Source organism: Xenopus laevis, chromosome 1L (assembly GCF_017654675.1).
Source record: "Xenopus laevis strain J_2021 chromosome 1L, Xenopus_laevis_v10.1, whole genome shotgun sequence".
In the NCBI taxonomy this organism is placed as follows: Eukaryota; Metazoa; Chordata; class Amphibia; order Anura; family Pipidae; genus Xenopus; species Xenopus laevis.
The window spans coordinates 23,811,693-23,824,967 of record NC_054371.1 but is presented as its reverse complement, the minus strand read 5'-3'; the positions used below and the strand labels follow the sequence as shown (position 1 = coordinate 23,824,967).

At 41.5% G+C, this 13,275-nt stretch overlaps 1 protein-coding gene across 1 annotated transcript in view; it reads right to left on the bottom strand.

The window, feature by feature from the left end:
• The window catches only part of hgfac.L (HGF activator L homeolog), a 35,558-nt gene extending 26,571 nt beyond the window's left edge, over positions 1-8,987 (bottom strand). Inside the window, exons 1-2 of the mRNA XM_018228386.2 lie at positions 8,782-8,987; positions 4,998-5,082 (exon numbers count right to left, since the gene is read on the bottom strand). Coding sequence (XP_018083875.1) covers positions 4,998-5,082; positions 8,782-8,853 — 157 coding nt within the window. The 5' untranslated portion in view covers positions 8,854-8,987. The remainder of the gene's footprint in view (positions 1-4,997; positions 5,083-8,781) is intronic.
• Positions 8,988-13,275: the final 4,288 nt, after the last annotated feature.

Genomic DNA, 13,275 nt, shown 5'->3' with positions numbered 1-13,275 from the left:
CATGACAGTATCCCTTAAAGGTTTACTTAAAGGTGAACCACCCTTTAAAAACATGGCAAAAAACTCTGGTGGTTGGTTACCATAGTAATTTTCAAATGAAAATTAATTTTTTCTTTGTTATTTCCATAATATATTTCTGTAATACAGAGGAATAGTGTGTGCCTGATATAACAAATGGCACAAAGCCCCTATGGGAAGGGGTTTTCTACATACAGTTTAACAATCATTCTAGTTTGGAGTGTTCTTCTACAGATCATTATTGTGGGTCGCTGGCTTATTAGAATTCTTTCATGGTAGAACATTAGGACAAAGTGGTGCTGCCCGTTGAGTCTCATTGTGTCAGGCTCTCTTAGTCTTACTTAATGCAGTGACTCCTCACAAACAACACAGGCTCAGGTAAAAGATGGAGACTGAGATCACGCCGTTCCTTGTCCAAATGCAATCCCTTTTATTACTAGATAATAGGTCTCCCATTACTCTTTCTTGTTACTGAGCTGTTTTGTTGCATTACATTTCCCTTTCATCATGAGGTTATTGCAGTACACGCTCTCACGGCTTTTCTAGCTTTTTTTTATTCAGAGGTTTTTGGAGGAATAAATGTACAACTGTAGTTCCCAGGTGACTGGTTTACTTTGAAAGCAGTTTGTTTTTTGTTTCCTCTGTGCTCTGCTGGTTCTGACTCTTGAAATAGTGATGCAGAATTCAGCTGTCCTCTAGACAAGTTGTACAGTTAGTAACAATGGCTGGAGGGACGCATGGGTTACTGATGCCATCTTACCCTACTATACCTTTTATCCTCCACAGAGGATAAAACTGCTCTCTCTGGGGTCCCACTATATATAGTGGTCTATATCCTTATATAAACCCCACCTAAGTTCCCTGTCCAGGGAGCGCTACTCAGAATCTGACTGGACTAGTGATGTGCGGGTCAGGGTTTTCCCGCCCTGCTTCAACCCGCGCCCGCCCGAACCCACGCTTCTGGGGTCCTTTTATAGACCTGCCCTGCCGATGACGTCACAATGACATCATAAAAGGGGTGGCGAGACTATGAAACCGGAACCCGGAAGTCGGAAGCCAGCATTTGAAGGTGGCGGGCGAGGAGAGCAGGAGAAGAGCTCAACCCACACCCGCCCGCAAGGATCAGTGCGAGGTCGACCCGAACCCGCCTGACCTGCGGGTATCAGGTCGGCCAGCACATCACTAGACTGGACTCTGGGGACACCATGAAACAACCTGGTGGACAACTACCCATGTGGGCCCTTCCAGTCCAGACCCACTCCCCACAACTTGCATCTTGAAGACCAACGGAGTGGGGTTCCGGGGGTTCCGGCTGTGGTGGGGGATTGTTGGAGGGACGTGGAGGCACCTGATACGGCAACCTGGTGGGCCCAGACCCCCAGGTCGACCCTAGAGCTAACTGATATCTATATAGGCGATGCTTTTGTGACCATACATGCACAATAGTCTGCCAGTTTTTTGACAACAAACTTTGCGCAGTGGCATTGCAAAGTTATTTTGCAATGTTTGCTAATTTAAAGGAACAGTTCAGTGTACAAATAAAAACTGGGTAAATAGATTGTATGTGCAAAATAAAAAATGTTTCTGATATAGTGAGTTAGCCAATGTATAAAGGTTGCAGTGACTGGATGTGTAACATAATAGCCAGAACACTACTTCCTGCTTTTCAGCTCTCTAACTCTGAGTTAGTCAACGACTTGAAGGGGGGCCACATGGGACATAACTGTTCAGTGAGTTTGCAATTGATCCTCAGCATTCAGCTCAGATTTAAAAGAAACAGTTATGACCCATGTGCCCCCCCCCACTCAAGTCACTGATTGGTTACTGCCTGGTAACCAGTGGAGAGCAAGAGTAGAGTTCTGGCTGTGATGTTAGACATCTATTTACCCAGTTTTTATTTTTACCCTGAACAATTCCTTTAAAACTTTCCCAGTGTTGTGTTGTGCTGGGGAATCCTGGGCCCACCAGAGCTGCTGCCTCAGGGGTCTGCACACCAGCTCAGGCCCCCCACCCAAAAGCAACCCTCTCCACCTCTCTGGGCCCCCTGTCCCTGCCACAACCCCCCTCCGTGCACACCTTATAATTTTTATGACCGCAATCCTGGCCATGATGGGAGGACAGGTGGCAAGTGTTTCCGGCTAGGGAGAGGGTCTGGGTTGGCGGGGCCCAACTGAGTTTTTCCAAGTCTCCCATCGGCCCAGTCCAACCCTTAATTTTTCCAAAGTTTGACAAAAGCTATTTTGTTTGGCAGTGGAGTAACTAGGCATTACTGGGCCCCACAGTAAATTAATTTTCAGGCCCCCAAATGTGTAGAGGTTGACCTGTTATACCAATATACATTGAAATTGTATATGAATTAGGGCCTCATGGGGCCCCTATACCTCCTGGGGCCCCCCTGCAGGGTCTGCTTCCTCTGTAGTTATGCCCCTGTTGTTTGGCAATCTTAGCCTATGTACGGGCACCCTCAGTAGATGTCTCTTTTATATGTATCTGTATATTTATATAGTGCTACTATGCATGCAGCGCTGTACAGTAAAACAATACATTAACATAACAGACCTCAATAAAATATTAAAATACAAATACAGTTAAACTCCACTTAAAGTTAAATTACAGTTAAATTCCACTTTGAATTCTAGCTTCACGCTAGACAAGGAAGTAAGTAAAAGAGCTGCAAATGAACTGGCTGTAACAGAGAAAGGAAATACATCTGGATGCAGGGAGAAGGGTTTGTTATTCTGGGGGCTGTTTTGAGTAATTTTAGAGATAGAAAAAAAAAGATTTACTTATTCTTTACTGGCTTAAGTGTTAAGAGGAAGGAGGTGATATAACAACTGTTTTTCAAATTCCCTTTACTTACTTAATGCAAATTATTAAGAGCTAGTTTTTTTTATAAGTCTTGGCATACACCTGAATAGAAATAAACTTTACAGCAATAGCCGACGGCAGCACAATAAGGAACGTTCATCTAAATGAGCCGGTCTGTGTATAATCTCAGCCACTCTGCATTCTCTCGAGCCCGCTGACAGTAACAATACAAAACAGGCAAAGAAAAATGAGTGCCGCTATGTAAAATACTGTATTTCTGATGCTCTGCGACTTTTGCTATTACCTGAGAGCGATTCAGCATTTCCACAGAAAGAAAAGTTGGGTTTTTAATATATTTTTTTCTGTACTTATGAGGGAATTTGGACAAAACCACTTGCACAGCAAAACTTTTTAGACAGCAGGAAAATTAAGAAAAAGCAATGCCAATAAGTAGAGTTTTTCTTTGCTCTGAGGGTGGGGACGGGAGCCACGCAGTCTGCCCAAGGTTTCTCTTAATCACAGAAATCTCTTGTCTGAAGTGATCCAGTGACTTGTCCAATTGTAATTTTGGAGTCTGGAAGGATTTTTTTCCCCCTCTAAGGCAAATTGGAGAGGCTTCAAATGTTTTTTTGCCTTCCTCTGGATCAACTAGCAGTTAAGCAGGTTATATATAGACTTAAAGGGGAAGGAAACCTAGTCAGCGCAAACCCCCCACCCCCCTCCCGTTTGTTGCCCACCCTCCCTCCTCCCCCCTGGCCTACCCGTCCCGCTGGGCAAATGCCCCTAGCTTGTTACTTACCCTCCTGCGCAGGTCCAGTCCAGGGAGTTCACCAACGACTTCTTCTTCCTGCTGTGAACGGCGTTTTGGCGCATGCGCAGTAGGATCATTTCGCCGGTACGGATCTGCTGCGCATGCGCCAAAAGTCACGTGCATGCGCAGTAGATCGTAAAGCGCAAAATGATCCTACTGCGCATGCGCCGTTCAAAGCAGGAAGAAGATCGCGTGGAAGAAGATGTCGTCGGTGAACTCCCTGGACTGGACCTGCGCAGAAGGGTAAGTAACAAGTTAGGGGCATTTGCCCAGCGGGACGGGTAGACCAGGGGGGAAGAGGGAGGGTGGGCAACACACGGGAGGGGGGGTGGGGGGTTTGCGCCGAATAGGTTTCCTTCCCCTTTAAAGGGCATGTAAAGTCTAAAATAGAATAAGGCTAGAAATGCTGTATTTTGTATACTAAATATAAACATGAACTTACTGCACCACAAGCCTAATCAAACAAATAATTTATGCTTTCAAAGTTGGCTACAGGGGGTCACCATCTTGTAACTTTGTTAAACATCTTTGCAAGACTAAGACTGTGCACATGCTCAGTGTGGTCTGGGCTGCTTAGGGATCATCATAAACAAAGCTGCTTGAGTTCTGCATGGCTGGGAAGTAAGGCGGGGGCTCCCCCTGCTGTTCATAAGTATGATTGTTTCCCTGCTCAGCAGTTAGGGACCGTCTGACAATTCCTATCCACAGCAGTAAATGAAGGGAGAATTTCACTGCATACAGTCAGGTTTCTTATAAAAACCGTAAACATTTTTTAATTAAAGTATATTGGAGATAGGTTTCTTTTTCATTTTTCATTTCATTTTCATTCACAAGACAGTAAAAATGTGATTTTATTTTTTTCCCTTTACATGCCCTTTAAGAAAAGCCCAGAAGGATTGTTTTGTTCCCAACATAAATTCATGCACAGGGTCAGATTGGTGTGTGTGAGGCCCACCAGGGCTGGTACCCCAGAGGACCCCACACCCCCTGTGAGGTCCCCACTGGCCACCAACCTCTATAGCCCCCCCGCACATCTTATACTTACTTGTGCAGTAATCAGGGGAGGGAGGCAGTGAGGAGCAACAGTGGAGGGCAGGCCAGTCTGACCCTGTTCATGCAGCGTAGTTAGCCTTTAGTACAAGGTACCTTATTATTGGTCTAAAAGCAAGCAAGTAAAAAAAAAACTAGAAATTTTTTAATGAGCCACTAGAAATAGAACTGCTGAGTTTTCTGGATAATGAGTTTCTGGATAATGAGTTTCTAAATAAAGCATCCCATACCTGTAGAAACTGGATAACTAATTATAGGTGCACAAAAGATAAAAGCTGATAAGTTTTTAGTCCACTAGCAAAGTCCTTACCTGTCATCCTTTGCCCTAAATTCAAGGCTCGGTGGCTGAAGCGATGACTCCCATCAGGCCTGAGATTTAAAGGTCGTGGTTTGTTCTAAATTTCATAGAAAATACAATTAGTTCAGTTTAGCAAACATTAGTTGTGGCTTTGTCCAAGTATATACTTATATTATATTAGAAGTACAATATATATGCCTATAATACACAAGAGCCATGAATATCCTGTAAAATATATCCTTATAAACGTGCTTAGTGATGTCATCCGTTATAATCCGAGCTTAGTGATGTCATTTCTGTCACATGATTCACTGAAACTTGTGTATTATAATAAATAAAGTAGCCCCTGTTGCAAAATATGAGGATATTAGAAGTTACCTCGGAGTTCCATGACCTGTATAAAAACACTTGACCTTCTTCGGCCTTGTACTTTTATATGGTCATGGAACTCCTCTGTGACTTATAATATCTGTATATTTTACAAGAGGGGATACTTTATTCACTTTATACAGTGTCGGACTGGCTCACCGGGATACCAGGAAAACTCCCGCTGTGCCCAAGTGTCAGTGGATCCTCTTGCTTCTAACCATTTAGCCTATTTCATGGTCATTCCCTATTTCTTCATGGGAAAAATGTGTAATTATGGAAGACTAGTGTATAGTAAGTAGATATAAAAGACAAGGAGAATAAAGAGGTTAAATGAGGAGAGGAGGAGTAATAGTTTGGAAAGTGGGTCCACGGTGTAAGGTTTTCTGGTGGGTCCCTGGCATCCCAGTCCGACACTGACTATATATTGCTATTCCATTAGCCATACAGACACAGATTAGTAACAACAGGGGTGCAAGTATGGTGACTGCACTCAAGGTTAGGGTTCCCCACGGGTACAAAAGATTTGCTCTTTTCCCACAGAGCAGAAAAGCTTCAGAGTGAAGGGGCCAAAGCCCAATAAAAACAAAGATGGAGGGGAGAATGTACTTTGCAGCATTTAGGACAACATAGTAAAATGGCCAATCTATGGGGAATCAACATCTTTATGATGATTATAATTATTATTATTATTATTGCCTCAGTTCATAGATTGCTCATCCTTCATATCAATCTCTTCCTCAGTGGAGCTGACATTCTATCAAGATGGATTACACAGAAGGGCAAATTTTTATTTATGGCTCCTTAAAGGGGAAGTAAAGCCTCCTGCATGACATTTTAACCATTTGCGCCCTTGCTTAGTTCCGTATTGTCCATATTGCCCAAAGGCAACCCTATTCTCCTAGACCAGATCTCCTAAAGCAGTGTCTACACCATATTCAGCCACATCACATCCGGTGGACTGATCCCTGACTAAAGAAACCCAGGACAACATTGATTGCACTGAAAGCAGAAACTTAATTTGATGCAGCAGAATTTGGAGGCTGCAAACCCTGTTGTACAGCTCTGCTATTGTACAGGTAAGGGGGAGCAGGGCTAAATTCAGGAGCACTTAAAGTGGATAATGAGGGGGCGGGAGGATTGAACGCATCTTTCTAACCTCAACTATTATGTAATTATAATGTAGCTAGAGAGACGTGTGAGATCACAAAAGAGAATTTGGCCACTTCATAAGAAAAATTATTATTTATTGATAATGTGATAGTTGGTTCACCTTTAATTTAACTTTTAGTAAGATATAGAATGGCTAATTTTAAGCAACTGTTGAACTGATCTTCATTATTTATTTAAATTTTATTTTAAAAATGTTGCCTTCTTCTGACTCTTTCCAGCTTTTAAATGGGGGGTCACTGAGCTCACCTAAAAACAAATGCTCTGTAAAGCTACAAATGTATTGTTATTGCTACTTTTTTTATACAGATACTATTTTTTGGAAGGACATTAAAGGGCATGTAAAGGCAAAAAAATAAAATCCAATTTTTACTTTCTTTAATGAAAAAGAAACCTATCTCCAATATACTTTAATTAGAAAATGTGTACTGTTTTTTATAAGAAACCTGACTGTATGCAGTGAAATTCTCCCTTCATTTACTGCTGTAGCTAGGAATTGTCAGATGGTCCCTAACTGCTGAGCAGGGAAACAATCATACTTATGAACAGCAGGGGGAGCCCCCGCCTTACTTCCCAGCCATGCAGAACTCAAGCAGCTTTGTTTATGAAAATCCCTAAGCAGCCCAGACCACACTGAGCATGTGCACAGTCTTAGTCTTGCAAAGATGTTTAACAAAGTTACAATATGTTGACCCCCTGTAGCCAACTTTGAAAGCATAAATTATGTGTTTGATTAGGCTTGTGGTGCAGTAAGTTCATGTTTATATTTAGTATACAAAATACAGCATTTCTAGCCTTATTCTATTTTAGACTTTACATGCCCTTTAAAGAACTTTGCCTTCTTTAGTTAGCTAGATAGTTAGTGCAAGCAAATTAGTTAGTGAGGCCCTACTCCCACCTTGTTAGGAGTGTTATGTGTACTAGTTAGATAAAGTTATTCAGTTTACCCAATACTGTGTGTGTTATTACTGTGTTCCTAGTGGGGCCACCCGTAGGTGCATTCCCGGATTGCACTAGGTGGAGGCACTGCGCTAGTAAATACCAGGTACCCAGTCTCTCCCCATACCATTGCCAAGTGGCTCAGGTTTGTCCCGTGCCATCAGGTAAGCTCCACACGTGGACTGTAACACAGACAAAAGGGTGTCAAAAGGGTTACAGTTGCTACGGTCATTTGGATCATAGCAACCAAATTGCTAGCACTGCAAACTGGAGAACTGCTGAATAAAAAGCTAAGGAACTCAAAAACCACAAATAATAAAAAATTAAAACCAACTGAAAATTGTCTCAGAATATCACTCTCTACATTATACTAAAATTACATGCAAACAACCCCTTTAATCTCAACTATTATGTACTGTGAAATATGTTGGTGCTTTATAAAGACATGTTAATAATAATAATGTAGCCGGCTCTTCTTAAAAATAATAATGTAGCCGGCTATTTCTAACATAGCAAGATACAATCTAATAGAGTTCATAAAGGATAAACTGGTGGAGACTGCGGGGATCCTTTGGCTGTCATGAGTTAGACTGCATTGGTTTTACCCACTGCTCTATTACTTAGGCACAGAGCACAGACAGATACCAGGAATTAATGGTTGGCCAACAGCAGGTGTAAGTACAGGATTCCCTTGTGCCCATAGTATAGCACTTTATTCTAGAAGTACTTGGAAGATGACCACAAGCAGTGGCATAACTAGATATTACTGGGCACCACAGCAAATTATTTTTCAGGCTCCCAAAATGTCTAGAGGTTGACCTGTTTTACTAATATTTATTGAAGTTGTATATGAATTGCAGCCTCATGGGGCCCCTATACCTGGGCCCCCCTGCAGCCACAGGGTCTGCTTCCTCTATAGTTACACCCCTGACCACACGACATTACAATATTGAAGCAAAACGGTACTCTGGCATGGCACCAATGCTTCCTGCACAGCATCTTTACCAAATCAAATTGTTTTTTTGTGTGATTTAGGGCTGAACTCCACAAACGATTGCTGTCGGATCCATTGCGCTGCAACAAAAACGCAGTAGAAAAATTGCAGGTACAAACTCACATAACACAACTGTCGGATGAAGACTAAGCGTGCAGCGTTCATATCCGGCAGTTGTGTTTTTTGATACTCGCACTGCATTAAGGTCATTTCTGCATTAGGTTTGTTGCTGCTGTTGAGCAATCCATGCTATACAAATAATTAGATACTTATTAACCGGGCAGGGTTATTAATTATTGATATAATTAACTGAAAAATGAGACTTACCAGAGCTCCGGCGATGATGGTAAGACAATAGAGGAAGGCCAGCAGAGAGGAGAGGCGAGAGAGACTGTCCATGCTTGGGACTCTCTATGGATCTCAGCAACACTGAGCCAAGCAAACAAGTCCTGTGGGGGGGCAGCTTGATCTTTTGCCCAAATTTGTGGCTTCCTGAGTGTGCACATCCCATGCCGCCCTCCCCCACAACTCATTTGGGGAAACTGGACCATCCCAAAGTGTGCACCATTAATCATTAACCTCCTGTCTGAGGCCACATTGAGGGCCAAATGCTTGTGAACCTTGCACAGAGGAATCAACAAATAAAGAAAATAAATTCTTGCAGAACTTTCCTATGGAGACTTTGCAGCCGACTCCTTTGTACCATTTGATATGATGGTGTCGCACCATGGGGGCAATGTACTAAAAGATAAAAGGCAGAGAGTTTGTCCAAAATGAAATAAGAACGTTTGTATTTCACCATTTAATATTGTTCATATTAAATGGCGAAATACTATTTCATTAGCAGTTTTAATCATGGTAAGGATTGTAGTTTGAAGGTGTAACTGGGGCGGGTATTAGTATATCATACGTGACTACAATCACAAACAAATACATCCTCTCAACTTATGGGAACAGACATTTCAATCGACTGATTCACTCACATTTGATTAACTAGAAAATGCCGGAACATCAAGTCCAATGATTTTACAGCGATTAAAACCCCGCCCTCCAACGCTATACCACCTATTACAGATATGGAACCTGTTATCCAGAATGAGCAGGACCTGGGGTTTTCCTGATAAGGGGTCTTTCTGCAATTTGGATCTCCATACTATAAAATCATTTAAACATTAGATAATCCCAATAGGATTGAGTTGCCTCCAATAAGGATTAATTATATCTTAGTTGGGATCAAGTACAAGCGACTGTTTTTGTAGTAACCAGCTTTTGTGGACATTTTGGTTAAAGGGGTCGTTCACCTTTAAAGTAACATTTATTGTGTTATAGAACAGCCAATTCTAAGCAACTTTTCAATTGCTTTTCATTATTTATTTTTTATAGTTATTTGTCTTTTCAAATGGATGTCGCTGTCCCCTTCTAAAAAATCAAATGCTCTGTAAGGCTTCCTGTGTATTGTTATTGCTGGTTTTTATTACTGATCCTTCTATTCAGACTCTCTCCTATTCAAATTCCAGTCTCTTATTCAAATCAATGCATGGTTGCTAGGGGAATTTGGGCCCTAGTTACCAGATTGCTCAAAATGCAAATTGAAGAGCTGCTGAATAAAAAGCTAAATAACTCAAAAACCACAAATAATAAAAAATGAAAACCAATTGCAAATCGTCTCAGAATATCACTCTCTACTAAAAGTTATATCAAAGGTGAACAACCGCTTTAAGGGCATTCCTACTGTTCTTCCATTGGCTTTTGATTCATATTCCTGTTTCCCCTCTTGCTGAGAGCAAATGTGGATAGGGTTGCCAACTTTTTTGGAAAAAAATACCGGCCTTCCTATATATTTAGATTTTTTTCCCTATTAATAACATTGGGGTCAAGTATCACTTTTAGTGGTCAGGCCGGTAAAATAGTGGCAACCCTAAGTGTGGAGCAGGACTGTCTTACTCGCTATGTTGTAATAAATGTTCCAGTGCTTGACTGACTGCTTCACTTGAACTAACACAACAGAATCATTTAACCCACTGCTAGCCGTGCAGTTTATCACAGTTTTATTATTACAGAGAAAAAGGAAATCATTTTTAAAAATGTGAATTATTTCATTATAATGGAGTCTATGGTAATTCTGAGCTTTGTAGATAACGGGTTTCCGGATAAGGGATCCTATACCTGTACAAACAAGCATGGTTTTTAAAAATAGATTTTGCTGTGCTGCCTGCGCCAGTTGGCTTATGTTTCTGGCAGCCAAACTTATAGTGTCCTGCTGGTTTGATATGTGTCCCATAAGTGCCAACTCTCTTCCCAGATTCTCTGGCAATGTCCTTAATATTGAGTATATTGAATATGTTTTTTGTTAAGGCTCCCTTTTCCTCCCCACCCAACAGGCCCGGGCCAAGCTGGGCAGGCAACCCAGCCAGTAGGGTTGCCACCTTTTTTTAAAAAAAAATCCCGGCCTTCCTGTATATTTTGATTTTTTCCCTATTAATAACATTGGGGTCAAGCATCATTTTTACCAGTCAGGTCGGTAAAATACTGGCCAGGTGGTAACCCTACCAGCCGCCACTTCTCCCCCTCCCCAGCATGTGAGACCATTGTAATGAAGCATGGGTGGGGGGAACACGTACAGAGGAGTGCGAGTGTCGATAGGGGAACAAGGGTCTGGACAAGGGGTAGATGAAATAAGAGGTACGTGCTTGGTGCCTCCACTTCATTGCGCCCTAGGCACTTGTCTCTTCTGCCTACCCTTAGTTCTGGCCCTGCACCCCACCATGGGCCCTGCTCTTTATGGGGTGTGAGCAAGAAGGGCAGGTGGAGCCACGAGCCAACTCTTTGGCCAGGAAGGGGCTGCATCTTATAATAAGCTTTAGCAATTTAAATTTGTGTGTATATATATATATATATATATATATATATATATATATATATATATATATATATATATATATATATATATATATATATATATACACACTACAAGAAGGTCCGCACTCTCAGGACTTATAAAAATCATAATATTTATTATAAATGACTAACGTTTCGGCTAGGTCCCTAGGCTTTCTCAAAGTAACTTGGGCTTGTATATATATATATATTTATATGGAACCTGGAGGAGCACTCACCAAACGAAAACATAGCATGCCTGGGAATATATATATATATATATATATATATATATACACACAAGCAGGAAATATAACGTTAGGCAGCTTATTACATCACACACATTCCTGCTAGTACATTAGACGATAACTTATAAATATTTGTGAAGTGTAAAGTCTTTCTCTAACGTTAGATTGAGAGTGGCCCCCGAGAGCAAACAGACAATATAAGTAAAGTACAGATATTTTAATATTTTAATTCCAAGCTGTCAGGTGCAATGCCAGTGTGTGTCTGTAGGAGGCAGTGTAGCCAAACACAAGCTGGGATGCTTTTTGTTCTCCCCTGCTGTTAGAATAAGTGGCAGTGTAGAGAAGTCAAGGTGCCTCCACTGGGAGGCATGGAGAGAAATCCTTGGAACAGAGAAATGCTGTTTATAGCCAAGGAAAATTCTTTTATTCCATTCCCATAATTAAAGTCAAGGGCAAGCAAATGAATTGCACTGTGCAAAATAAAAAACATTTATTGTGTGTCGAGTAATTGAAGGTATCAGGGTGACATGTTTTATTCAAGGGTCATGGGAATCATTTATGAGCTGATGGTGTTGGAGGTGTAAGTGGGAGTCAATGTGTTTTATTCTCCCTTAGTGTATTTATATGTTGAATTCAATTTGGCAGCAGGGGGCAGGCAGGGGCAGCACTTAAGCAGTAATCTACATCTGACAACAGAGGTGATATATATATATATATACACCTTATTATACATGTATATATAATGTACTGGAAGGATTTTAGCAGTGGCTGATTTTATCTGAAGCTTCACCTGCTCGGATCCCAATACCGGCCCATGTCTGTCAGAGCTAGTTGTTATATGTCCAGTGTTCCAGGTGTCTTTCCTTCATTATTTTGTACAAAATTCTTGTATCAGAAATACTCTGGGGTTTTTTTAGCTGGTAAAAGACACAGGGACAAGCAGAAAAAGTAGGCTTCATATTATTATTATTATTATTATTATTATTATTATTATTAACATGTATTTTTAGAGCACCAACATATTACGCAGCGCTGCAAAAACATAGAAAGGCAAATAATAATGGAGGAATGTAGAAGAATCCAGGCCAGGCAGAGCCTATTTCCAGGTGAAAAGGAGGGGCTGGTCAGGTGGGGGTTCACATGACTGAGTAGCAGAAAGGGGGGCACACCCTGGTTTTAAGAGCCCCTTAGCCCAGCCCAGACCAGGAAAGGTCAGCCTTGTTGCCCTGTCTGTCCCAGATACCCTCATTATGCACTCTGGTGCCTTATAGAAATAAAGTTTATGGAAGATAGCTCTTAGTACAAGTTGATCCAGGACTGGTCCGATTTGGAGTCAGGAAGGATTTTTTTCCCCCTCTGAGGAAAATTGGAGAGCCTTCAAATGTTTTTTTTTTTTGCCTTCTTCTGGATCAACTGGCAGTTAGGCAGGTTATATAAAGACTTCAAAGGTTGCACTTGTTGGGCATGTCTCTTTTTTCCACCTAATTTACTATGTAAAAACACACAAAAATATGTCCACTGCAGAATTACTTCCAGCCACATACGATACCTGGCCATACACAGGCAGATCAGAAAAGTAGATTCAGCTAGTGGTCGGGGGCAGAAATCAGCCTGTGGAATTTGACAAGCTTATTTCTGCCCCGTCTGACTCACACTAGTGAACATTATGGTCCCACTGTTAGGAATTGCATACACA